The sequence below is a fragment of the Triturus cristatus genome, chromosome 10, assembly GCF_964204655.1.
Source record: "Triturus cristatus chromosome 10, aTriCri1.1, whole genome shotgun sequence".
Taxonomy (NCBI): domain Eukaryota; kingdom Metazoa; phylum Chordata; class Amphibia; order Caudata; family Salamandridae; genus Triturus; species Triturus cristatus.
In genome coordinates, this window is record NC_140593.1 from 1,247,289,983 (window position 1) to 1,247,316,153 (window position 26,171).

The window sequence follows — 26,171 nt, forward strand, 5'->3', positions numbered from 1 at the left end:
TTTGGTATTCAAGGGATTATATATGGTATCACAGCTGGCTTCACATGCCATTCAGAGTTTAGCCTAAGACTGCTCTTGTCCATGCTACCACTAGGATAGCTGGTCTATAAGGTTGACTTTACAACCAATCACCATAAGGGTTGTTTGGACTGATATAAGGTATACACTAGAACTAGTGACATCATACATCAGGCCAACTTCTCACAGTTGTCTTAAACCTATCTACCATAAGAGTCGAATTGGACTGGTGCAAGGTGGCCACTATAACTAGTGACCAGCATATGCCAGGCCAACTTCTCACACCGCGGCCATGTTGAATGTATTTGGCTGGGGGTGGAGAATGCAGGGCTGCCCTTTTGATGGTTTTTTTTCAAGTCTCGTGTCACGGGACTTGGTTAATTGGTGGGAGTATTTCATGGGAGTTGCTGGGTACTTCGTCGTGTGTGTTTTGAGCTTCCTGTGTGGTTTACTCCTTTTTGCTCGCCATGAGTGAAGGGGCATCTTCTCCGGGACCTGCAAAGGCAGTTTCCAAGCAGCACATTGTCCAGGACCTGCAAGAGGATGACATTTTGCAGATTTCTACGGCTGACTTGTAGGAGTTGATCAATTCTGCTGTACAGTCTGCGCTGCTGGAGCCTGCGGCGAAGAGGATGATGATGAGGACATGGACAATTCCCCCCGGGAAAGCACGTCCAGGGCAGGGTCTTTTTGGACATGCTGCGCCATATCCGGGTGGTGCTTGGTTTTGACCCTCAATCATTATCTGACAAGCGGTTTTATTCCCAGTATAGTTCCTCTGGGGTGGATGATCCTCCCTTCCATGACGTCCTGAAGGATATTCTAACTAAGGAATGGCTTGAGCTTGATAAGCAGGGCATTCTTCGCTTTCTGGTGAAGCGGTATCACCTGGCGGACTTTGATGACCAGTTTCCTCTGGTTACCAAAGTCAATTCTCTTTTGTCCTCTATGGATTCCACTTCATCTTCCTCTTTGTCATCGGAGGAGGCTTCCCTGACAGACCCAGTGGAGCGGAAGGTGGAGTCTGCTCTCAAGCGTTCTTATGCAGCTTCTCATTTTGGGGTGCGTGCGTCGCCTATGCCTCACAGGTTCTTCTGAAGGATTTTAAGAAGTTGTTTGACTGTTTGCAGGATCAGGGGGACCCTACTCCTGTGTTGACTCAAATGGATGTCTTGGCGCAATTCCTCTCGGTTGTGACTTTTGATTCCTTGTGGTCTTCTCCTCGGTTGCCAGGGCGGCGGTGGCTGGTAGGTGGTCTCTCTGGACCAAACCTTGGCGTCTTAAAGCTGCTCAGAAGGCCTTGGTTCATAAGCTGCCTTTTGAGGGCCCCGTCTCTTTGGGCACGATTTGAATGTGATGGTGCAATGCTCTGCGGAGGAAAAGATGATGTTGAAGCCTTTTCAGCCTGTGTCTAAGAAGAAGTCCTTTTTTCATAAGCAGGGGTTTCAGCGGGCTTCGTCTTCTCAGCCCTTTCGTGGTTGGGAGGCCGCGTTCCATTATAAATCCCCGCCTCAGCAACAGCAGCAGCAGCCTCCCGCTGGTGCAGGACAGAAGTGAGTATGCCGTTGTGGGGGCTCGACTTTGTTTGTTTCTGGACAGCTCTGATTTCTGACCAGTGGGTCTGATCTGTCATCAGGTTGGGTTACCAGATTCCCTTCCGGGGTCCTCCCCCTCTGGATTATTTTCAAGTTACTCCGTTGTCAAGAGACCCAGTAAGGCGGTCTGCCATGTTGTCCGGCGTCGCCATGTCGTTGTCAAAGGGGGCTGTTGTGCCGGTTACAGTGGAGGAAGTGGGCCTGGGGTTCTATTCCCATCTGTTTCTGGTCCCAAAGCCAGATGGTTCCTTCCACCCAATTCTGTATCCTCTAACTTTGAACAAGTTGGTGCGGTTGGATCATTTTCGGATGGTCACCTTACAGTCCATCATTCCCTTCATCCAGGAGGGCGCTTTTTTGGTTGCTCTGGACTTGGAAGATGCTTTTTTTCACGTTTTAGTCCATCCTGCCAGTCAGCGGTTCCGGAGGTTTGTGATCCAAGGGTTGCACTTACAGTTTCAGGTTCTGCCATTCGGCCTCTCCACTGTTCCCAGGACTTTTACCAAGGTATTGGCTCCTGCTGTGGGGCTTTTGCAACATCGGGGTTTCTCCGTTTTTCCCTATATTGATGATTGTTTGGTCTCTGCTTCCTCTTTTCCTCAGACTCTTCTGACGGTGGAGGCTACGTTGACCCTGTTCCGGGAGCTGGGGTTCATGGTGAATCTTGCCAAGTCTCATCTGGATCCTGTTCAGAGACTTCAGCTCATCAGGGGTCTGTTCAACACCTCTCTGGGGGCGGTGTTTCTCCCTCCTGTTCGGATCCTTTCCCTGCAGACTCTGTTGTGGGATCTGTTGAGTTGTCCCTCTGCCCCGGCTCGTGTTTGGTTGCGGGTCCAGGGGTTGATGGCTGCCACCACTGCTGTGGTTCCTTGGGCTCGCCTCCATCTCAAGCCTTTGGTGAATCATCTCTTGGCTCGGTGGGACTCCTCCCGGGCGGATTACGAGACTCTGGTTCCGCTCTCTCCTGCTCTGGTTCGGGACTTGGATTGGTGGCTTTGCACTCCCAATCTGGAGAAGGGGATGCGGTTTTGTCTTCCACCTCCCCTTTTGTTAACCACGGATGCAAGTCTTTGGGGTTGGGGGGGACCACGTTGGGGTCCTTGGAGGCCAAGTGTCAGTGGAGGGACAGTGCCCGTTCCTCAAACTGGCGGGAGTTGGCGGCCATCTGGGAGACGGTGTAGTTCTGTCAGGTTCATCTCCACAGGACATATCTGTTGGTTCGTACCGACAATCAGGTGGCTCATTGTTACTTGAACCGCCAGGAGGTGACCAGGTGCGTGTCTCTGACTCTGCTGGCTTCCATGATTTGTGCTTGGGCAGAATCTCATCTGTTGGCCTTGAGAGCTGTGTACATTCCGGGGCAGTTGGATTTTCATGCGGACGCTTTCAGCCGCAACCTTCCATCCTCTGTTCTGTACTATCTCTCTTCCTCTGTTCCAGGCCCTTTTTCTTCAGTTCGGGACTCCCTGGATCGATCTCTTTGCCTCTCCTCACAACCCTCTTCCCAGGTTTTTTCAGATGTGATGTGTCCTCAGGCTTGGGGGGTGGATGCTCTTTCGATTCCCTGGCTTTCGGGCCTTTTGTATGCCTTCCCTCCTATTCCCCTCCTCCCGAGCGTGCTGCAGAAGATTTGCGGGGGAAGAGGGTGTCGGTCCTGTTGATTGCTCCCTTCTGGCCTCGCCGCCTTTGGTTTCCTCTCCTGTTGCGGATTCCTCTCCTGTTTGCCCGGCTTCCTTTGATTCTGGCTCCTCTTCAGTTTCCGCTCCTGTCTCTGCCTTGTCTTCGTCGTTTGCAACTGACATTGGAGCCTTTGGGCTGTTCTTCTGTGGTGGCTCGTGACATCCAGTTTTCGCGTCGGCCTCGGACCCTTAAATGCTATGGTCGACATTTGGGCTCTTTTGTCTCTTGGTGTTCTTCGCATGGTGTGGATCCTGTGCTTGGGGATCCTGCTTCTGTGCTGGATTTTCTCTGGGATGGTTTTTTGAACGGCCTTTCCCCTTCCACTTTGTCTGCTCAGTGGGCGGCGGTTTGTGCTCGTCGGGGTCCTGGGGCTTCCTTGGGGGTTCTTGCCCCTTTCATGAGTCAGCTTTTTCGGAGCTTTAGGCTTCATCGTCCGGTCTCTCCTGTGCTTGTGCCTTCTTGGGATTTGCGTACTGTTTTGCGGGGTCTGCAGTTGCCCCCTTTTGAGCCCTTGTTGGACGCGTACTTGTTGTGGTTGTCCGTTGAGGTGGCTTTTTTGCTGGCCATAACCTCCGCTCGTCGGTTGGGTGCCTTGCTCATTTCTTTCCCTTATTTGCGATTCCTGCAGGATCGGGTAGTTTTACGGATTGATCTGGCTTTTCTGCCTAAAGTCTTGTGAGAAGTTGGCCTGTTATATGTTGGTCACTAGTTAAAGTGGCCACCTTGCACCAGTACAATTCGACTCTTATGGTAGATAGGTTTAAGACAGCTTTTTAAAGAAAGCTATCCTAGTGGTAGCTGTGGAGAGCAGCCTTCAGGCTAAGTCTCAGAGGAATGTAAAGCAGCTTGTTTTACCTTATAATCTCTTGAATCACTAAATGAAAGGACACCACACAGGTATATATATAAAATATATATGCATTGGAGCGCTAGGTTGCGCCGGTCCGACATAGCCGCTCGGCGGTGAGGCTCCGGACGCCTAACCCCGCAAATCCGCCTAAATCCGTGGCGAGCTGCCCTGGCCGGCGCAGTCGTGGCGCAACGGAGCGCGGACCTGACCCGCGGCCCTGAGCCCGAAGCTGACGGGATTCGGCCTGGCCCATGCGATGATCGGCGACCTGGAGGCGGGCAGGCGGCTGGCGGTGGCAATCCTGGTGCTGGGACCCGGGCGGGCTGCTAATCGAGCCCGCGGCTCCCGCGTGGTGTCTAGGCCCGGCCTTCCTGCGACATCGGTGGCCTTGTGGAGACACTTCAACTGCCGCTGCTAGCCCCCCCCTCGGCGAGAAGAGAGGTGTTCCCGCCCCAGGACTGCCGGCCGGGCCGGGCCGGGTGTCGACAGTCGGGGTCCGGCTCCCCCTTCCCCCCCTGCGTCTGCTGCTACACTTGGACCTGGTCCCTCGCGATCTGCGGGGGCCGTTGAATGGCACCTTAGCTGATCGGGCCGCAAGCCGGCAGTCGGCGAGTGCGGCATCCTTCACCCCCCCCCCCCCCCCCCCCCGGCTGCAGGCTTTACGCTGTCAGCTGTGAAGGGTCAAGATCCAGGGGATGGTGACCTGAGCTGAATCCGGTGCCCGCGGCACCAGGCTGAGTGCTGGCATCGGTGGTTGGGGATCCACCGCGAGGTGCCTGGATCGGGGGCGGTCCGTACTGCCTGTTCACCGAGGACCACCTTGAAGGGCTTGGACGTCTGCACGGACTGCTCGGGTCCTGTGACTTCGCTGGGGGCGCCGTGGATCTGGCCTTTGCTGTGTTGTCCGGTAGGAGGCGGCTCGCTGCCCTGGGTACTGGCGGGCCTCGAATCTGGAGTTTCTAGTCGGCGGCCTTGAACGCTATTCGGCTGCCTCTCCGGGCGGCACGCAGAGACTTGATCGGCATTGCTGGTGGCAATCGGCCTGCAGGGATGCGATTCTCCATGAGGCCAGGCGCAAAGAGACTTCCACATACCAAAACCACACTATAATGATCTTCCCGGACTACACCCGGGAGGTCCAGGAACTCAGGCGATCCTACACGGAGGTGAAGCAGAAGATGCGAGCCATGGGCCTCCAGTACCAGCTTCAGTTCCCGGCACGCCTCCGGGTCATTTTTCAGCACAAAGCAATATTTTTTGACACGCCGCGAGCAGCCTGGACCTGGCTGACGGAGGAGCGTCCTTTGCACAGATCTGGACAGGGATCACCGGCGGCTGGGCGGCGGGGACAGGAGGTGCCCCGGCCGTCCAGAACCCGTCGACGGCGACGCACACTGCCCCGGAGGCGCGCAGCAGGAGAGGCGGTCGTAACGCACTCCGTGGGCCGGACACGCCGGGAGTCTGGGGCCTCTTCTGCCTCTTCGGCTGCACCTACAAGTCCCGCTGCTACTGGACGACACACTGAGTCCCCCCTGCGGGTGGGCTCTGCAGCCCAGCCAGCCGCACAAATGGACCTTACGGATCTTTCCCGCAGTCCGGTCATTTGATTTCCTTTAATGTAGGTGGACTTGTGGAAGGGGGAAGGGATTTGCTTTCCAGGCTGGCGATGCGAGGGACTGGGCTTCAGTGTTCACTACAATTGCAGCTCTCGGCCAGGGCAGGAGATTTTGTCTTATTCCGATCTACTGAGGGGTCCACTAGATGCTCAAGTCCGAGCGTTTTAGCTTGGTTGTTGTTCCATACCGTTAGGGTGACAGATGCTTCTGTTTTTGAAGTATAGGGTGGGGGTTGGGGGGGTTGGGGGTGTTTCTTCCTCTTAGGGGGGCTTTCGTTGGTGGGGGATGATTTCCTCATTGTTGTGGTTCTATGGCATCCAGACACTGTTGACCTGCTCCCATGTCCGCTCTCCCGATGTCTCTCCCTCCGTGGAGACCACGCGCTTGCGCCCCCTTCAGTTTTGGTGTGGGTGCCGTGCCCTACAGGTGGCCCCTTTCTACCCGGGGGGGTGGCTATTCTGATCAGACGGTCCTTTCCCTTTGTACTGGCCCAAGTGCATTTTGACCCCCAGGGTATGGCGGTTGCAGTTTGTGGCACTCTCGAGGGGCGATCACTCACCTTGATGTCCCTATATGCGGCGCCGTCCCTGTTGCAGGCTGCCCTTTCCTACACCGCAGATTTGATGCCAACGCTCCCGGCGGGCTCGCTCATTTTAGGGGGGGACTTCAATGCTGTCTACACGCCCCATATGGATTCGACAGGTCTGATCTTACTCGCCAGAGCCGCTCGCGCGAGGCAGTTGTCGAGTTGGGCTGAAGCCCAGGGCCTGTGCGACGTCTGTAGGGTTTGGCACCCACGCGCTTGTCAATACACTCACACCTCGGTGGCACATCATTCACACGCCCGGATTGACTTAATTTTTGTCCCGTCTACGGAATGTGCGGGTGTGCAGGACACCCGCATTCTTCCAAGGGGCCTTTCGGATCACTCGCCACTGCTTCTCGCTTTCGGCCCACCTCCCTTTTCCGCCTGCCCGATGTGGCGCCTGAATGCCTGGTTCCTCCAGGACGAAGATTTTCGGAAAACAGTGGGAGACGAGCTTGCCGATCATTATCGTCATAATGTTGGTTCTGTCTCCTCCTCGGCCATCCTTTGGGAGGCCGGCAAGGCGACTATTAGGGGGGCTGCCCGGTGGCACATACAGAACCAACGCCAGACACAGCTCCAGCGACTCACGGCCTGCGAGGCACAAGCCTTGGAACTTGAACGGGACCAGGAGGCATTGAGTGATGCCATGCGTGCGTGGCAGCTTGCCTTTCTGTGGGAGGAGATACGTATGCACTCTATGGAGGCGGCCAAGACTCTTTGGCGCTCCTCGGTGGCCCAGGTGCACGGATGGGGGGATAAGAATGGTACGCTCCTCTACCGGCTGGCCACCTACCCTCGCGCAAACCGGATTATTCCTGCCATTGTGGATTCCACTGGCGTGACTCACACAACCTCTGTCGCAGTGGCACAGACCTTTGCAGACTATTATTCCCTCCTATACCGGGCTCGGGCGCCGGGGATCTCCCTTGCAGAGATGATGGGGACGAGCGGGGCTGTTCTTGGGCAATTGAGAGGGGAGGCTAGTGAGACATTAGATCTGCCCATCACGCTCCAGGAAATCGATGAAGCAATTAGTCACTTGGCTTCCGGGAAGACCCCAGGGCCGGAGGGTTTCCCGCAGGAATATTATGCCCACTAGCGTGAAACCCTTGCCCCGAGGCTTCTGGATCTCTATGCTGAAGTGGTGGAGAAGGGCTCATTCCCACCCGAGACGGACACGGCTACGATAGTAGTCCTTCCAAAAACACAACCCCCGTCGCAGTCTTGTTCGGATTATCGGCCTATATCGCTCATTAACACCGAGCTTAAGATGTACGCTACCATCCTGGCGCAACGGCTTCGCCTGCATCTTGTCTCACTGGTCCACCCGGACCAATGGGGATTTATGCCGGTCCGAGGGACTAGGCACTGCTTGCGGCGCCTGCATCTGGCCCTGACCCACCGGGAGCGCCTATCTCCTTATCTGGCCCTACTACTGGTTGACTTTGAAAAGGCCTTTGATTCGGTGGGGTGGGTTTACCTCGGAGAGGTCTCAGAGCGCATGGGTTTTGGCATCCAGTTTCGTGCTATGGTCCGGGTCCTGTATACGGATCCACGAGCCCGAGTGCTGGTGAATGGAGCTCTCTCTCGCACGTTTTCCATAGGGCGGGGAACGCGACAGGGCTGCCCGCTCTCGCCCCTCCTCTTCGCTGCGGCGATGGAGCCCCTGGCCGCTCTGGTCTGATCGGACCCAGTTTTTCGCGGATGGGACTGACTGGGTATGGTCCCTGATAAGATTGCCCTATACGCGGACGACGTCCTTCTCTATCTCTCAGACCCGGCTGCGTCGGGCCCTCGTGTTTGCCAGATTCTTCGCTGCTTCGGACAGGCATCGGGTCTCCGCCTAAACCCCAAAAAATCTGTCCTGGTCCCGTTGTACCCGTCTAGGGAGTACTTCGATTGGCAGTCGGATATTCCCCTCCGGAGACTCTCCTTTAAATATTTGGGGATCTGGATCACCCTTCTTCCGGAGCTCTGCTGGGCCCTCAACGTGGCCCCTGTGGTAAACAAGACCAGATCGGACATGATGAAGTGGCAGTCGCTCCCATTGAATCCATTGGGGAGGATCGCACTCTACAAGATGATGATCCTCCCTAAGTTCCTATACATGCTACAGAATACGCCCTGCTCCTTCCCCCGCTCCTGGTTCCGGGAGATGGACAAGGCAGCGACTAAGTTTATCTGGGGTGGCGGTAGGCCCCGTCTGGCCCTGGACCGTTGTTGGATTCCTTCATACGATGGAGGCCTGAGCATGACTAACCTCTATTTGTATTATCTTGCAACTCGGCTTCTGGTGGTCCATGATTGGTTCTCGGGCGGGTGGGACGATCCGGCTTATAGGCTACAGGTACAGCACGTGGGGTTCTCCTCCATTCAAAACATGCTCTACGGGGCGGTGATCCCCCTGTCGCTCCCGGACGTTACGCGGGCCCCCTTCTTGGCATGGCGTGCTGCTCTACAGCATACCCGCTGGACAAGGACACTGACCCTGGTCACACCACTTTGGCATGGGACTTGGCTGCGGGAGGTAGCGGGGTTGGAGGGGTTTCGAGCATGGGACCTTCTGAGGATCTCTCGCTTAGGTGACCTGTGGCGGGGGGCCGCATGTGTTCGTTTCAGGAGCTTCAGGGCCGCTTTTCATTGCACCCTTCGCAATTCTATAAATACCTCCAGCTGCGCCACGCGGTCCAAACCCACATCCCTCTGAATTCACGGATTCCTGACCACAGCCCGCCTGAGGCCCAGGTGATGCTGGGGTGCCTTGGGAGGGGAGGAATTTCACGTATCTATCGTTCCCTGGTTAACAACACCCCGGTAGACTGGGAAGGGCTGAAGCAGCGATGAGAGACCTGGGTGGGTCCATTGGATGAAGCTGATTGGAGAGACGCCCTTATGGCCCCCAGGACGATTTCCACTTTGGCTAGATTGAGGCTCATCCAGTTTTATTATCTGCATGCCGCATATCTGACCCCGGAGCGCCTCTACCGTGCAGGTCTTTCCCCGGAGGCTTCATGCGCCCGCTGTGGGGTAGGCCCAGCGGACTTCTTCCACATGGTTTGGAATTGCCCGCGCTTGGGGAGCTACTGGGGGAGATTGAGCTTGAATTAACGGAGGTCCTGGGGTGGGAGGTCCCCCATGACCCCAAAATGGCTTTGTTGGGGATAACGGATGGTTTGGACGGATCCCGCAATGACAAATATTTCCTAACTACTGCTGGTAGTGGCTAAAGGGATATCGCTGCCGCCTGGAAGCAGGTCGATCCACCCAATTGTGCTAAATGGAGGAGGGGCGTGGACTGGTGTGCCGTACAAGAACGGACATTATATGTTGCACGGGGATGCCCCAAAAAGTTTCGCAGAGTATGGGGGAAATGGTTAGGGGGCTTATTCTAGGGGGGGGGAGCACGGGCGAGGGGTGCGGGAGGCCAAGGGAGGGGATGGAGGGGCATTGAGCCCATGATACGTCATTTTGATGCCAGTTCAATTGGTCTGTTGTATGTACCTTTTAAGTTTGTTCTTCTACAAGAAAAAAAAAAAGTATTATCAAAAATATATATATATATGTATTTATTTCTAACACACTCTACTAATCTCTTTGTGAGATTAGAAGTCAAGGACATATGCACAAATCAACATTTCACAACAAGTTAAGCACTTATATGGCTGGGGGCCCTAGAGGCGTACCAGACCATATACTAAAAAAGAGGTATAAGAAGAACGACTTGGGAAGGGAGAAGGCCTAAGGTCTTCAGAAGCGCCGGGGCCTCACTAATCCACCCAAGGCAGGTAAGTAAAGGACCCACGGGAGACGCATGCAGTGTGAGAACACAGCCGCGGATCCCAATAGACTTCAATGGAGCAAGTCGCGGTTGGAATTTTAAAGTTTTAGGATACTACGGGAGAGTCTACAAGCAAGTCACTTACAGGGTAAGTAGTTCTAGAGCCAACACCCACAGGAGCACCGGAGTACTCGAGTTACCTCACTCAGGGAAGCCGGGTGCATAGGTGTCTTTTGGTGTCGGGTCGCGGCGTCGTTTTCAATGGGAGCCAAAGAAGACTTGCTGCTTGTGAAGACTGGAGAAGTGTCCGGTGGAATCCAAGGCTAGATTCTGAAGAAAAAAGACCTGAAAGCAGAGGAGACAGACTTCAAAGTCACTTGCCAGTGACCCGGGGCCAGGAAGCTGGATGCCCACAGTAGTCGAGTGATTTCAGGTGATCACGGGTGTCTTGACTCTAAAGCCACGAGGTCCAGGAGGCATCGACGACAACCAGGAGCTGGATTCGGAGTGTCCCACAAAGTCTGCAGCTTACTGAGGTGTCGGCAATCGGATTGGAGCCAACAAGTCTTGGCAACAGCAAGTCTTGTGGAAAGTGAAGAAAGTCAGCGGTGCAGACCAGCAAGGTCTGAGGGACTCACCCAGCAAGGGTAAGTCGGGGCAGGCCTGGAGCAACCAGGGGAGCCCTTTGGTTTTGTAGAAAAGTCTTCAGGGGACCCACAAGCCAACCAGCAAGGGATCACAAAGATGCCTCGAGAGGATTCACTCACCAGGAGCCCACGGTCACTCGGGATGAGGTAGGCCTCTGATTTTCAGAGAAAATCCTGCTGGAGGCTTGGGCCACACGTGGTCCAAAGCACAAGTTCGTAGAATGTCGTGAAGGGGAAGCACTTGACAATAGTGCACAGTACCCAGGTATTGCTGTTGCTCATCACTCGCGGGGTCCACTCACCTCAGCTTTGCTGGGGACTCACGATGGCCATTGAGAAGTCAGGAAATCCCCTTCCAGGGCTGCAGGGACTTCGGACTCCGGCGGGAGCAGGAAAGTTTGCGACCGTTGATGCAAAGTTTTGGTGCCTGCCAAGCAGGGGAGTCACTCCTTGAATCCAAGGGAGATTATTCAGTCTTCCAAAGGTAGTGGAACGTCGAAGGTCCAGGATTCTTCTTCAGAGCGTCGTCCAGGGATATCTAGTTTGCAATGGCAAGGGTTCCCTAACTTATACTAGAAGGAAGGGAGGGACTAGCTCTATGACCACTCCTATAGGAGGGTCAGGGGAGTGGGTGGCTACACCCACTTCCCTTTGTCCAGTTTCGCGCCAGAGCAGGGGCTGGTAGCCCCTGAACCGGTTTGAGCTGGCATATGCACAGAGGAGCCTACTGCTCCCCCAGTGCAGGCCTTCAAAGCACTCTAGGAGTGCACCCACCCAGCCCCAATACACTAAATCCTATCTGGAAGGTGGTTACACCTCCCTGTGACAGGAAACCCTTTGTTGGGCTCCCTCCACTGCGAGTTTCGGTCAGCAGCAGGAGGGCAGCCCAGTGTCTGTGCTGGTGGCATTCATTTTGTGATGCCAGGGCTCTTCAGGATTCTACCGTGTTTCCACAGTGGGTACATGTCTATCCCTCTAGAAGGGTGGGTTCATACTCCCACACCAGTTACTGGTGTGGGGGTATGATTCCAAAGCGTTCGACACCAAACACAACATGTTTTGATGCAGCCATCCCAAAGTTAGCATTTACTGCTAGGTTATAATGCACTTAACAATATATGGTTTAACCGGATCCACAAACAGCTACAGAGAATGGTCTCTGAGAGCTGCAGAGGGGCCCTGCTCAGGCAGGGGCACCCCCTCACATGGAAACCAAGCACCCTGCCCTCAGGATTGATAGGGCCTGCCTTAGGGGTGACTGATAGGTTTATATGTGTATGTAAGGTGAGACATGGGGAACCTATACCTCAGTGAGGAGTGCTAACACTACCTCACCCAGGCTGCAGTAGCAAGCCTGTGGTGTCAGATTTAGTCTGCTTCCCAGGGGTGGCATAATACATTTTTCAGCCCCTGGTAGGCCTGTGAAGTACCTATGCCCATGGGACCTAAGGTACCATATACTAGGGACTCATAAGGTACCACAGTATCCAATCACTAGTGCATCTAATATGCACTCCAAGTTGTTTAGAGAGAACAGAGAGGCTGGGGCCTTGATTAGCAGGGTCCCAGCCAGACTATAGCCAGAAACCAGTGTAAACATCAGGAAATAAATGGGGGCAACATAAGTGCAGATCCTACTCTCCTACAAGTCTCTTCCAAGTTCCAGCAGGAGGTGATACTTCCTGATTTGCCTGCGGAGGGGGATTCCCTTGTTCCTTCTTCTTTGGATGTTCGGAGGGCTCTTCAGATTTACTGCCAACATTCGCTGGAGTTTCAGCTTTCTCCTGCCTTGTTTGTCTCCTGTAGTGGTGTGGCTAAAGGGAAGAAGGTGTCCACTTCTACGATCAGTCGATGGGTGCGTTTGGCGGTCTGACAATCCTATAAGTCTGTGGGTCTGCCTCCTCCGTCTGCCGGGTCGTTCGACACGTTCTGTGTCTGCTTCCTGGGCCGGGGCGACGGGGGTCTCTATCCAGGAGATTTGTAGCACAGCCACTTGGCAGTCCCATCACACAATTGTTCTGCATTATCGACTTGATGTTTTGCATGCATCTGTTGACAGTTTTGCTGTTGGCGTGCGGAACGCTGCTGTTCGTTGATCATTTATTTGATTAAAGTTTTGTACTTTATACATGGATCCCTGGTGTCCTGCATTTTTTCTTCCTGGTTCTCTGCTTGTGGATTCCTCACTTTGCAAGGACTGGGACGAGGAGGACCCATGAGGGGCTAATGTCTTGTTACTTCCGGTAATCTTCATTACCCCGATTAGGGTCCTCCTCGTCCCAGTCCTCTTCCTTCCCTCCCTCCCGCTGTGTTTGTGTCTGGGACTTGCTGATAACAGGCATGGCGGTGGATGGGAGGAGTTTATGTGACCTTTGACTTTGTTGTTTCTGGCGTTTTGATTGGCTGGTTGGAAGCAGGACTGCCTCACTTTGTAAGGACTGGGATGAGGAGGACCCTAATCGGGGTAAGGAAGATTACCAGTAAGGAACGAGACAATACTGTGGCCTGGCTTTGTAGAGAAGTGTAGCGCAATGCTGTGACAGATGTTCCAGGTGTTCCTGTGCACTTACTCATGGATTTCACTCATTTCCAGATTTCTTAAGGTTTGTCAAGTTGAAAGGAGGACTATGCGCATTTCTCCTTATTACTTTCTCTGTCTATGGGTGATGTGTTATGCATCACACAAAGAAAGAGGAATTTGCCTCTTTGGATTTGTTTTTGTGCAAGAAGGTGTTCCTTTCTGCCCTAAAACAGTCCTGCCCGTAACGCAGTCACCCTTGTACCATGGCGCAAAAGGTGCCTGTGTGAGCACTTAGCAGCACACAGTGCTCCAGCACTGGGAGAGAGCTGAAGAGTGCCATATCTTTGTAAATATGGAGTATTTTTGCTTGCTCCCTTTCATGCAGTGCAGCAACTTCCCTTGCTGCGCCGCACTGCGTTGTATGAAATAATAGTAATTGTGCCCTCACTCAGCCCCACGCTCTTCAACATCTACATGGCCCCCCGCATCGTGGGCTCAGCATCGTATCCTATGCCGAAGACACCCAGCTCCTCCTCTCGCTTGCGAAGAATCCCGAAGACACCAGACTGTTTCCAGGAAGGGATGAAGAAGGTGGCAGCCTGGGTGAAAGACAGCTGCTTGAAGCTCAACTGATAGAAGACAGAGGTCCTCACCCTCGGTCCCTGCACCTCCGCCTGGGACAACTCCTGGTGGCCCTCCGCCCTCTGGAGCCCACCCACCCATACAGACCATGGCATAATCCTGGACTCCTCTCTCTCCATGAACCACCAGATCAACGCCGTTGCCTCCGCTCGTTTCAACTGCCTTCGCATCCTCCGTAAGACCTTTAAGTGGATCCCCCCCCGATTGCAGAAGGACCGTCACCCACGCAATCATAACCAGCAGACTGGACTACGGCAACGCCCTCTACACTGGAATCAACAAAACTCTTCTGCACAGACTCCAGACAATCAAGAATGCCGCAGACAGACTCGTCCTCGAGACACCGCGCCATGAGCACATGACCCAACACCTATGAGGCCTCCACTGCCTACAAAACCCTCCACAACATCGGACCCAAATGCCTCAATGAAGAATATCCTTCCACGTACCCAAGAGGAACCTCTGCTCCGCCAACCTCGCCTTTGCAGAGGTCCCCCGCATCCGCAGATACAAAATCGTCGGGAGAGCTTTCTCCTACATCGCAGACAAAACCTGGAACAAGCTCCCTGTGAACATCAGATGCTCCCCAACCCTGCACACGTTCCGGAAGGACATCAAGACCTGGCTCTTCGACTGATCCGGAACCACCCCCACTGCCCCCCAGTGTCTTGGGACCCTCACGGGTGAGTAGCGCTCTACATAAACCCCTGATTGATTGACTGATTGATTACCCTTAAGTACACTACGCCGCCCCGCCCCTGGATGAGTGCCGCTTGACTGCCCAGTGGTTGCTGTGTGTCTTTGGGGCGAGGAAGGTTGGTTGTAACTCCCACCTGCTGGGATGATTCCGATGCGGATCGCAGAAGGCCGGAGCTCCGTGTCTTCCTCGTCCTCAGACACGCCTGCTTCACGCTGAGTGCGACCGATGAGCCCGTGCATCAACTCACTGAACATCCCGTCACCGCCAACACAGACCAACCTGAGGGGGAGTAAAGTACAGAGCTGAGGACTGGGGTGTGAAGTGCTGGGAGTAGGGGAGCAGATGATGGAGGGCTCGGGATCAGTGGACATGCCAGACCAGACCCCCGGCCTGCACATCACCACCCTAGAAAGACACTGTGACTAGTGGACATGCTTGCTCCAGACCCCCGGTTCACACACTGCCCCCTAGAAGGAAACTGTGACTAGTGGACATGCCTGCTCCAGACACCCGGCCTGCACTGCACCCTAAGAGGACACTGACAGGTGGCCTGCTCCAGAGCCCTGGCCTGCACTTTACCCAACATTAGGACACTGAGATTTGTGGACATGCCTGTCCAGACCTGCGGCCTTCACACTATCCCCTAGAAGGACACTGTGACTAGTGGGCATCCCTGTTCCAAAACCCCAGCCTGCACTACACCCTAGGAGGACACTGTGACTAGGTGACATGCCTGCTCTAGGCCCTGGAGAACTAGCCTGTAAACACGGAAGCCCCTGGGGCACGCCCGAGTGGAAGCTTTGAGTATTACCGGAAAATGAGTGGGATGGGGTGGTCTCTGAAGGCCAGTGTCTAGGCCTTCGAAAGGTTGCTTGAGCCAGGGTTCCCAGAGACACCATTGGGCTCTGGGTAACAAGTATCCCTTTCATGCACACACTCACCCGTCCACACCTTGCAGGTCCTCGTGGAGGATGTGGTCTCTGGCATGGTTGGCCCGGGTGGTTTCTGAAACAGAGAGTGCATTAGTATCTTAAAGAGCAAGGTCAACCAAACAGGACAGATTATGATCACCCAGAATCAGGTGTGCCCACCCTGATCACCCAAACCACCATGAAGACACACCACAGTCCAGATCACAAGGGCCCATCCAGGGCTTCTAGAGGCATCCTGGCCACCCCTGACCATCATGTTCACTCAACACAATCTAGAACATAAGGGCTCATCGTGTGTCTTGTACAGGAATCCTGACCACCCATACACCACCATCACCACACAATCCAGCTCACAGGGGCTCATCTATGTCTTCTAGAGGCATCCTGACCACCCAGACCACCATGAACACTTAACACAGTCCAGATCACAGGGGATCATCCATGGCTTCTAAAGGCATCCTGACCACCTACAACCACTCCCAGGTGCTAGGATGAATACTACCATTCCACCCTGATCGTCTGGGACCACCCAGAGCCACAGCAGCCACCCATAACCACCCTACCATCCAGCTTCACCCTCACCACATGGAACCACTCTGGATCATCTGGGGCCACCCTGTACCTCCCAGGATTGGGGACTCTCTGAAACAGAAAGAAGAACAAATGTTACTTACCTGTAAACTGTGGTTCTCCAGTATTGGTGTCTTTCATAGATTCACATGCTTGAATATTCCCCCGTCGTCGAAGTGGGAGTCCCACGGTACATAAAAAGCAATAAGTCTCATGTATATAGATACATACATAAACCATACAAGAATAAAATACATATATAAATAAACTTTATATAGTTTAAAATAACATATCAATTCAAAAGTACCATAGGATAACATTGACACTTAGGAAAGCATTGAAAAAGGAATCACTTTACTGACATATCCATGTCGTTTTTATAGTCCGAACTCCAGCCAATCAGGCGCAAGCATCCTCTAGAACCTTCTCCTCAGAGGCTCAGGCCCTCAGATTTTAATAGCACAAGAGTGACAAAAGAGTCTAATGAGGAGAAGAGAGCCTCTGAGGGGAGGAGGGAGGGTCGCATGTGAATCTATGAAAGACACCAATACTGGAGAACCACAGTTTACAGGTAAGTAACATTTGTTCTTCTCCAGTATTGGGGTGTCTTTCATAGATTCACATGCTGGAATAGAATAGTGAGCAGTACTCTGCAGCCGGAAGAGGCTGTATCAAACATTGCATGAAATACAACTACATGGCATGAAGAACAATAAAACTGATAACAACCCAAGGAGGGGGGAAGCAACAGAGGCTCACCTTTATTTGAAGAGGCTGCTCGGCCCACTGCTGTATCTGCTTCGTTGACCGCCTCCAGGCAGTAGTGCCTCGTGAAAGTGTGCCTGCTGGACCACGTAGCTGCTCGGCAGATCTGGTGAATGGGCACACCTGCGAATAAGGCAGTGGAGGAGGACATCGCCCTTGTAGAATGCGCCCTCACTCCGGAAGGAAGAGGCTTGCCAACCTTCTGATGGCAAAAGGATGTAGCTGAAGAAATCCAACGTGCAATGGTTGGTTTAGTAACGGAATGTCCTTTGCAGGTTTGCCCATAGGCAATGAACAGTTGATCCGATTGGCGAAAGGGTGCCGTTCTGTTGATATAAAACTTGAGGCACCTCTTTAAGTCCAAAGAATGTAGACTCTGTTCCGCAGGAGATTGCGGATTAGGAAAACATTTTTTTAAAATCACGGGTTCATTAAGATGAAAGTCAGACGGCACCTTGGGCATGAAAACTGGATTAGTGCAAAGGGTTACACAGTCCGATTTAAATTGGAGAAAAGGAGGCTGTATTGTGAAAGCGTGAATGTCACTTACTCGGCGTGAGGAAGTCAGAGCCAGCAGGAGGGCGACCTTCCAGGAATTTTTTTTTTAATCCGCTGAGTGGATGGGCTCAAAGGGCGCCTTCATAAGTTGCGCCAATACGATGTTAAGACGCCATGTGGGCGGAGGGCGCCGAATGGGTGGGAACATGCGGAACAATCCTTTAAAGAATTGCTGAATCACTCTAGATGAGTAGAGGGAGGAAGAGCCGTCCTGGCGAAAACGAGAAATTGCTGCCAAAAAGACCTTTAGAGTGGAATGAGACAATCCTGACTGGGATAGCTGCAAAAAGAAAGGCAGAATCTGTGCCGGAGAGGCGTGCACTGGGTGAATGTTGACAGACGAACACCAATGACAGAAACGCTTCCACTTTAGTTTGTAGGTCTTTACCGTGGAAGGCGCCCACGCCTTGGCAAGAACTTCCCTGCAGGCAGGTGAAATATTCAATTGAGCAAATTCAAGGTGCTCAGGTTCCAGGCAGACAATTTGAGTGAACTGGGATTCGGATGGCAGATCCGACCGTTGTTCATTGTTAGAAGGTCCAGCCGGGGGCGAAAGAGAATGGGCTCGCATTAAGAGAGGAGCAGTAACTCTGAGAACTATGCCTGTTGAGGCCACCGGGGAGCAATCAGGAGAATGTGGCATGGTTGTCTCTGCATTTTTCACAACACCCGAGGTATCAGAGGGATTGGCGGAAAAGCGTAGGCAAATATCTTGCACCAGTCCATCGAAAGGTCATTCCCGCACGACCCTCTGTGGGGAAGCCAACTTGCTTAAGACTGGCATTTGCTGTTCTGTGGAGTTGCAAAGAGATCCAGGCCCGGGTGACCCCAAAGGCTGAAGACAAAGTCCAGAGTCGGCTGATGCAATTCCCACTCGTGGATCGATGACGCTGACCGACTGAGTGAATCTGCTAGAATGTTGGAAATGCCTGGCAGGTGGACTGCTGTGAGCGTGATCTGATGGAGTATGGCCCAATCCCAGATCTTCTGAGCCAGCTGGGAAAGCAGTGGAGATTTGGCCCCACCCTGCTTGTTTAGATAGTGCATGCTGGTGGTGTTGTCCGTTTGAATGAGCACTGATTCCCCTTGAAGCTGGAGTCGGAAAGATCTGACTGCAAGGAAGATCGCCATCAATTCCAGCCTGTTTATGTGCCAAGAACGTTGGGACAGAGTCCATTTGCCCTTGATGGACAGATCTTGAAGGTGTCCGCCCCACCCCTCCACGGAGGTATCCGTGGTAAGGACGAGTTCCGGGGCTTTTGTCAGGAAAGAAGTTCCGGCTGTGATGTTGCGAGGTTGTGTCCACCAGTGCAGAGCTTGTACCATACGAGCAGTTATGAAGATCCGGTCGCTGAAAGAACCGGAGACCTGACGCCACTGTTTGTCTAGTTCTTTTTGAATGGGACGACTCTTCAGTCTGCCCTGTGGGATCAAAGAAATGCAGGAGGACGCCATCCCCAGAAAGGACTTCAATATGCGGACTGAAACAGACTGCTTTGATCTGATGTGAGCTGCGAGCTGCAGGATCCGTGTTTGCCCGTCGCCGGAGACAAAATCCATGGCCATGGAGGTATCGATAGTAGCGCCTAGGAACGTTCTGTGAAGAGCTGGCGTGAACTGAGATTTTTGTATGTTGCCTGACAGTCCTAGAGAGTGGAACAGAGTCCGGCAATACTGAGTATCTAAGGATGCTTGGTGGTAGGACGGAGACTTGATGAGACAATCATCCAAATATGGGAATATTTGAATGCCTTGCAAACGCAAATGGACCACCACCGGGGCAAGGACTTTCGTGACGACTCGAGGAGCGGAGCGGAGCCCAAAGGGCAGGACTCTGAATTGGAAGTCCCTTTGGCCTACACGGAAGCGTAGATATTTCCAGTGGCGTGGTAGAATCGCCACGTCGAAATAGGCATCCTGAAGATCGATTGTCGACATGAAGTCGCCTCGAGAAAAGAACTGAAGAATGTCCCTCAGCGTGAGCATGCGGAATGATTGGTGTTTCAGAGACTTGTTGAGGAACCTCAGGTCGAGGATAGGGCGCCACTCCCCAGACTTCTTTAATATGAGGAAAAAACGGGAATAGAAGCCCAACCCCTTCTGAGATTTTGGAACCACTTTGATGGCCCCTTTCTTGAGCATAATGTCGATCTGATGGAAAAGCTCCTTGAGATGAGCGGGAGGAGGACCGGTTGGGGGGGTGTTTCGAGGGAATATGACGAATTCTAGGGCATGGCCCTTTGAAACAATGTCCAACACCCAACGGTCCGAAGTTATCGATGACCAATTTGAAAAGAATTTTGAGATTCGTCCTCCAACTCGGAAAGGGGGGGCCCTGAGGGGAGGGGGGTGGAAACAAATAGAGTCATTGTTTTTTGGAGGAGTTCCCCCTATAGTTGGACTTTCCTCTGTAGGATTTGCTAGTCTGTTGTCTAGAAGACTGTGGGTTCTGGGAGGAAAAACGCTGGTGTCCTTGGTTGTAAGAGCGGTATTGTGTGGAACCGCCACGAAAGGAGGAGGTGGTGCTGCGTCCGCGAGCACCCCGAAAAGGCTGCCTCCTAAACTGCAGCGTGCCAAGGGAACGAGCTGTCTCTGTGTCCTTCTTTATCGTTTTGATGGGGAGCCGCTGTTTGGACAGCACGTAGATGAGGCGCTTCAAAGGGCATATCGAGGATCTTTGCCTGGACTTCCTGACGAAAAGAAGTAGAACGAAGCCAGCCTTGCCTCCGTAAGACAGCTGCCCCAGCTAACTGGCGAAAACCAGTTGATATCTACAGAGCAATCAATAATCTCTGAAGATGCTCTTTCTCCTTCCTGTAGAATTTTGAAAGCATCCGCTGTAGAGGGTTCTGGGATGAGCTTAATGAAGGCCTCCATGTACGACCACATTTGGTGATCGTACCGACCCAAGATGGCTAAGGAATTCGCTGCCCTGACTGTTGTGGAGGCCATGGTCGAAAATGTCTTCCCAATGGCGTCCAGGCGACGCCCATCACAGTCAAGTGGAGAGGAAAGTGGAGACGAGGGATTCTTCGAGCAACGTTGCGCTGCCTGGTTGATGACTGAATCCGGCTTAGGCTCGGATACCAAGCAAGCAGGAGAAGAGTCTGGAGCTTTATACTTTTTCTCCAACCGCGGGAGAACTGCCGGGATTGAATTCGATGTCTTCATCAGTTTAATACCCTCATTCCAAATGAAGTCAATTATGGGCACGGCCCGAACCTGTTTCTGTGGCTGCGATTTAAAATCATACAGAAAACAATCCTCCTCCCTCACGATCATGGGGAGATGAAATCTCTGTGCCGCCCTTTCCATCAACTGATGGAAACTTGTAATGTCAACAGGTGGAGAGTTCACTGGCGACTTCGGAGGCGAAGAAGGCAAATTGATTTGATAATAGTCCCAGTCAGCCATAGTGTCATCGTCATCACCCTAGAGTTCTCCATCTTCCGTATCAGGAAGAACGTCAGCGTCACCCTCTGCAGGGGGTACTAGTAAAGGGGTGGATGGCGTTGGCTCCACCGGCGCTGGAGAAGGAGTCGGAAAGTTCGGTGGTGCGTCACGTGGAGAGCTGTGAGAAGAAGGTGGAAAACGGCGATTGTAATCCTCTAACATAAATTGAAGATTAGAGATGAGAGACAAAGGCAGCTGTGCCATTGGAACCTGCGCAGGAGGGTCCTGCTCGCCCTCTTGATAAAAATGATCCTCCTGATCCTCATCCTCGAAATCTTGACATTTTATGAACAGTTCTGCGGGATTGCGAGCAACCCGGAAAGTGGAATGAATGTCATCATCAGAAGCCGAGTCTTCCTCATTGCCAGAGGGAAACAGCTGTTGCGGTGGTTGAGTGGCCGGAGGCATCGCAATGGATTCCAAAACAGCGTGACGAGGCTGAAGTAGGGAATCGTCAACAGGAGCAGACGTTGGCGTAAAAAACGGCACCAGTGGAAGAGATGCAAACTTTGTTGAGGATGAAAGGCTTGCCATCACCGTCGACGAACCCGCCGTCGACGAGGCCACCGTCGACGAAGCCACCGCCGACGAAGCTACCGCCGACGAGGCCACCGTTGACGAAGCCACCGCCGACGAAGCCACCGTCGATGAAGCCACCGCAGCCGCCGACGATTTCTTCTTCTTGATCGTCGAAGAAGATTTGGACGTCGACGGGATAACCAGCTTCTTCATCGTCGACGAGGATATTGGAATCGTCGACGAGACAGCCTTTAATGAAACACAAACCACTGTCGACGGAGATAGCGTCGACGAAGCCGTCGTCGACGACCTAGGGAATCTGCTGGAAACAGCCGTCACCGCCGTCGACGAGGTTGTAGAAGCAGCAGATTTCGCCGACGGAGTGACCGTCGACGAGCCCGTCGACGGTCTGGCACGTTTTTGAGTGGAAACATGCGCTGAAGGAGCCACAGACGCCGGAGAGTGAGATCTCGGGGGCGTTGGCGTAGTAGCAGAATGTACTGGCGCCTTAGAAACTCCCAAAAGGTGAAGCTTTCTCTTTTTTAGAAAAGGAGAGGGCAAATCCTGTACACTACTACGCTTTGAAGAGACTCCAGTGCGGGCAGAAACCAAACTTTCGACATCAGTGAGAGGATTATCTGCGTCCTTCAACTTCTGAAGCCACAGAAGGAGGCGACCCTCTCTATCCTTGAGAGTCTTCTGTGAAAAAGTTCTGCAGATTTTACAGTTACCCACCTTATGGTCAGGGTAAAGGCAGTAGATACATTTTTCGTGAGGGTCCTCAGAAAAAATTCTCAACTTCCCACAAGAAGCACAAGGACGGAAAAGAGACTTCTTACTTGAAGACATGAGGATAAGTTGAAGAAATCCAAACCACAGAAGAAAACTGAGCAGAGCTCAGGGAGAGTCCCTTCACACGACGTGTGACCTGAGGGCCTGAGCCTCTGAGGAGAAGGTTCTAGAGGGTGCTTGCGCCTGATTGGCTGGAGTTTGGACTATAAAAACGACATGGATATGTCAGTAAAGTGATTTCTTTTTTCAATGCTTTCCCATGTGTCAATGTTATCCTATGGTACTTTTGACTTGATATGTTATTTTAAACTATATAAAGTTTATTTATATATGTATTTTATTCTTATATAGTTTATGTATGTATCTATATACATGAGACTTATTGCTTTTTATGTACCGTGGGACTCCCACTTCGATGACGGGGAATATTCAAGCATGTGAATCTATGAATGACACCCCAATACTGGAGAATGTGCATTAGTGTCCTGTAGATAGAGGCTGAGCAAACAGGAAAAGCCATGCACATCATGACCATTTGGGATAAAATTGACCACTCTGCACAATCCTGACCACAGCAGTTCAGCCACAACTTCTGGTGGTACTCTGACCACCCAATGCCACCCACCAGGTGTTTAACTCACTAGGAAGGACCTTATACCCATGCTGGCATCAGCCTTCAATTCAGACCATCCAAAATCTCCCTGCCATCCAGTTTCACCATCACCACATTGAACCACTCTAGATTCTCTGGGACCACCTAGGAGCACCCTAAATATGCAAGCTGATGCTGGTCACCCAGCAATCTCCCGTGGCTCACCTTACTCACATGAGTTTGCCAATGACATTCTGTACCACCTCACCACTCACAAATGCCCGAGTACTGGATGAAACACAGACCGCCCGGTACCACTCCAGACTGTCAGGTCCAAACCAACCTCTTGTGCCAAACCAGAACAATCCCCAAGCAAGAGAAGGAACAAGGAACAACAAGTAAGTGCAACAAGGAGAGGAGAGAGGGTGTACTAGAGTGAGTAAGAGAGCAGTGAGTGAAGATGAGAAGGGATCAGTAGAGGGGTGGGATGGAAGAAAGTGAGGATAGGAGCATGAGTAGGAGAGGAACGAAGGAGTGGAGAGAGAAGAAGAAGAGAGTGCAGTTAGCAGGAGTGAGATGTGTACCAATCACTTGAGTCTGGATTCCTGCCAGCTGGAAGAGTGGGGACACCTTGGAGTAGATCCGGATGGCCTGACCACGACCACCAAAGGGATTGATGAAGACCAGGAGATCCTTGGGCCGCCTCCCACCTAAGGGGATAAAAGGAGGCATTAGACACATTGTGGACCAGGAAGATGCAGCTATGGCTCAGCCAATGCCTTCAGTCATCACTGAGCGAGACTGACAATGAAGACAGGCCTAGAACATAGAGTGACCCAGAACCATCCAGCCAAGGCCTTCAGTCACCACTGAGCGAGACGGACAGTGAAGACAGGCCTAGAACCTAGAGTGACCCAGAACCATCCAGCCAAGGCCTTCAGGTGCCACTGTGAGACTACATCAGCCACAAGTCAGAGATACGTGGTCAGAGAGGCCCTGTGCCCCAAGCCTACCGATTGACAGGTCATGGGTGGGGTCACACTTAGCCCAAAGACAAACACGCACCCTGGGAAAACCCTAATCGATCCCTCAGATAGACAGTTACACCACAAACAGGCCCCAGGTGATTGGCCCAAATTAAACACATTTGGCCAAAGGCGCATTCCCAAAATACCACAAATTTAGATGCCATATGTAGTTAAGAACACTCAGCTAATCAGGACATGACATGCACACCGAACAAGGTGATCACACGCTCACCACACCGGACATCTGGACACGCACACACTGGCCCACACTAGCTCTCCTTGAGGGTGGGAGCCACCTGTGTCCCCTTTATCAGATGGTTTTTCTTGTTATTTATGACTATGATGCTTTTCAAACAATGTCAAAGTGTTTTATTGTACCCACAAAATGTGTATATGTGCAGCCGCAACAAGTCAATGCCTACAGATGCCAGTGAGGCCGGCTCAGAACACAGGGAAACCTAGGAGTATGAACAACTGATAACCAAGAGTGACTAAAAACAAAGAGTGACCTTGCACTAAAAGTGACTGAGAACCGGTATTGAGTGAGCAGCAAGACCTCCACACACCTCTGGTTGAGAACCAACTGTCATTTATAACCAAAGGTTACATAGCAGCAAGAGTGACCAAAAATTAAGAATGTCCTACACCCCACGGAGAGTGAGATCCAGCCGATCAAGGACTTCAGGCAAAAGTGGGCTCCACCAGTGGCCGCTGGCATGAATCGGGAGTGACGCGGGGGAGTAAGGGGGTGTAGGGAGTAAAAAAAAAGTACCTCCTGACTGTGTCTCTCCTCCACGTCGGGACGTACAGGGGCACCCAGGCTCAGCCAGGGACTAGTAGCCTGGGCATGTTTTCGTCGCAGGCTGTAATGCAGCCTGGGTGAAGAACATGCAAAGTGCGCATGACTGTTTGGCCGGCCCGAGACGGCCGGACAAACAGTCATGTGCTCTTAGTGTGCCCAACACTCCTCCCCCTGCTCTGTGAGCAGAGTATCCCCGACCCGCCCCTAAAAGCTGCCGCAGCTGGGAAAGATAAAATGCTAATACAATTAAGTTATTATAATTTTATTTTTCCTTTATTTCACGGCTGCAAAGCAGTGGGACGACGCTCCTCTGCCCTAGCGATGGACCCGCCACTTGGGTCCACCATTAGTAACTTAGTAACTGAGCAACTGAGCGGGAAGAGTCACTGAGAACCAACCAAGAGATTTATGCACTATATGGAGCTTTTTGAGAGAGAATAAAGAACAACAGTGAACCAAGACTGACTAAGAACCAAGAGTGACCGAGAACTAAGAATGACCGAGAACTAAGAGTGACCGAGAACTAAGAGTGACCGAGAACTAAGAGTGACCGAGAACTAAGAGTGACCGAGAACTAAGAGTGCCCGAGAACCAAGAGTGACTTGTGAGAAGGAAACCTGATATATGCTGTCCACTAGTTCTAGTGGGCACCTTGTATCAGTCCAAACAACCCCTTATGGTGATAGGCTAAAGACAACCTTTATTGAAAGCTATCCTAGTGGTAGCTATGGAGAGCAGCCTTCAGGCTAAGTCTTGAAGGAATGTAAGGCAGCTTGTTTTACCAGTCTATAATCTCTTGAATGATCAAATAAAAAGACAACCACACCAGGTATATATTCAAAATATATGTATTAAAGATAAAACACACCCCTCTAGTCTCTTTATGAGACTGGAGTTCGAAGTACTTTGTTTACAAGTCAGCAAATATCAGAAATAGCACAAATACACGTTTGGGCCCTAGGGGCGTACCAAACCATATACCAAAAAAATGGTATAAGAACCACGACTGGAATAGACACTAGGCCTAAAGCCTGTAGAACCGCTGGGACCCCAAGGAACCACCCAAGGTAGTGACACAGGGGACCCACGGGGACTGTATGCAGTGTGAAAACACAACCGCGGGTTCCCGTTATCTTCTATGGGCAAGGTCGCGATTGGAAATTTAAAGATTAGGGACACTTCTAATCGAGTCAGGACCAAACCCTTTTGGACTTAAAAAGTTCTAGGGCTAGCACCCACGGGAGCACCGGAGTACTCGAGTTACCTCACCCAGGGAAGCCGGGTGCATGGGTGTCTTTTGGTCTCGGGTCGCGTCGTCGATTTCAATGGGAGTCTGCAAAGAACTGCTGTTGCCGTGAAGAGGAGAAGTGTCCGAAGAGATCAAAGCCTGGATCTAGGATGGAAGGAACCTGAAAGCAGAGGGGACAGAGTCTGGGTCACTAGCCAGTGACCAAGGGCAGGATGGACCAATGCCCACAGATGTTGGGTGCTTCAGGTGAGTTGGTGGGTGTCTTGACTCTTCAG

The 26,171-nt window shown here is 52.4% G+C and overlaps 1 protein-coding gene across 1 annotated transcript in view; it reads right to left on the bottom strand.

Moving 5' to 3' along the window:
* The window catches only part of LOC146797202 (ceramide kinase-like), a 269,453-nt gene that overhangs the window by 93,563 nt on the left and 149,719 nt on the right, over window positions 1–26,171 (bottom strand). Inside the window, exons 4-6 of the mRNA XM_085629912.1 lie at window positions 23,402–23,527; window positions 15,578–15,641; window positions 14,770–14,915 (exon numbers count right to left, since the gene is read on the bottom strand). Coding sequence (XP_085486038.1) covers window positions 14,770–14,915; window positions 15,578–15,641; window positions 23,402–23,527 — 336 coding nt within the window. The remainder of the gene's footprint in view (window positions 1–14,769; window positions 14,916–15,577; window positions 15,642–23,401; window positions 23,528–26,171) is intronic.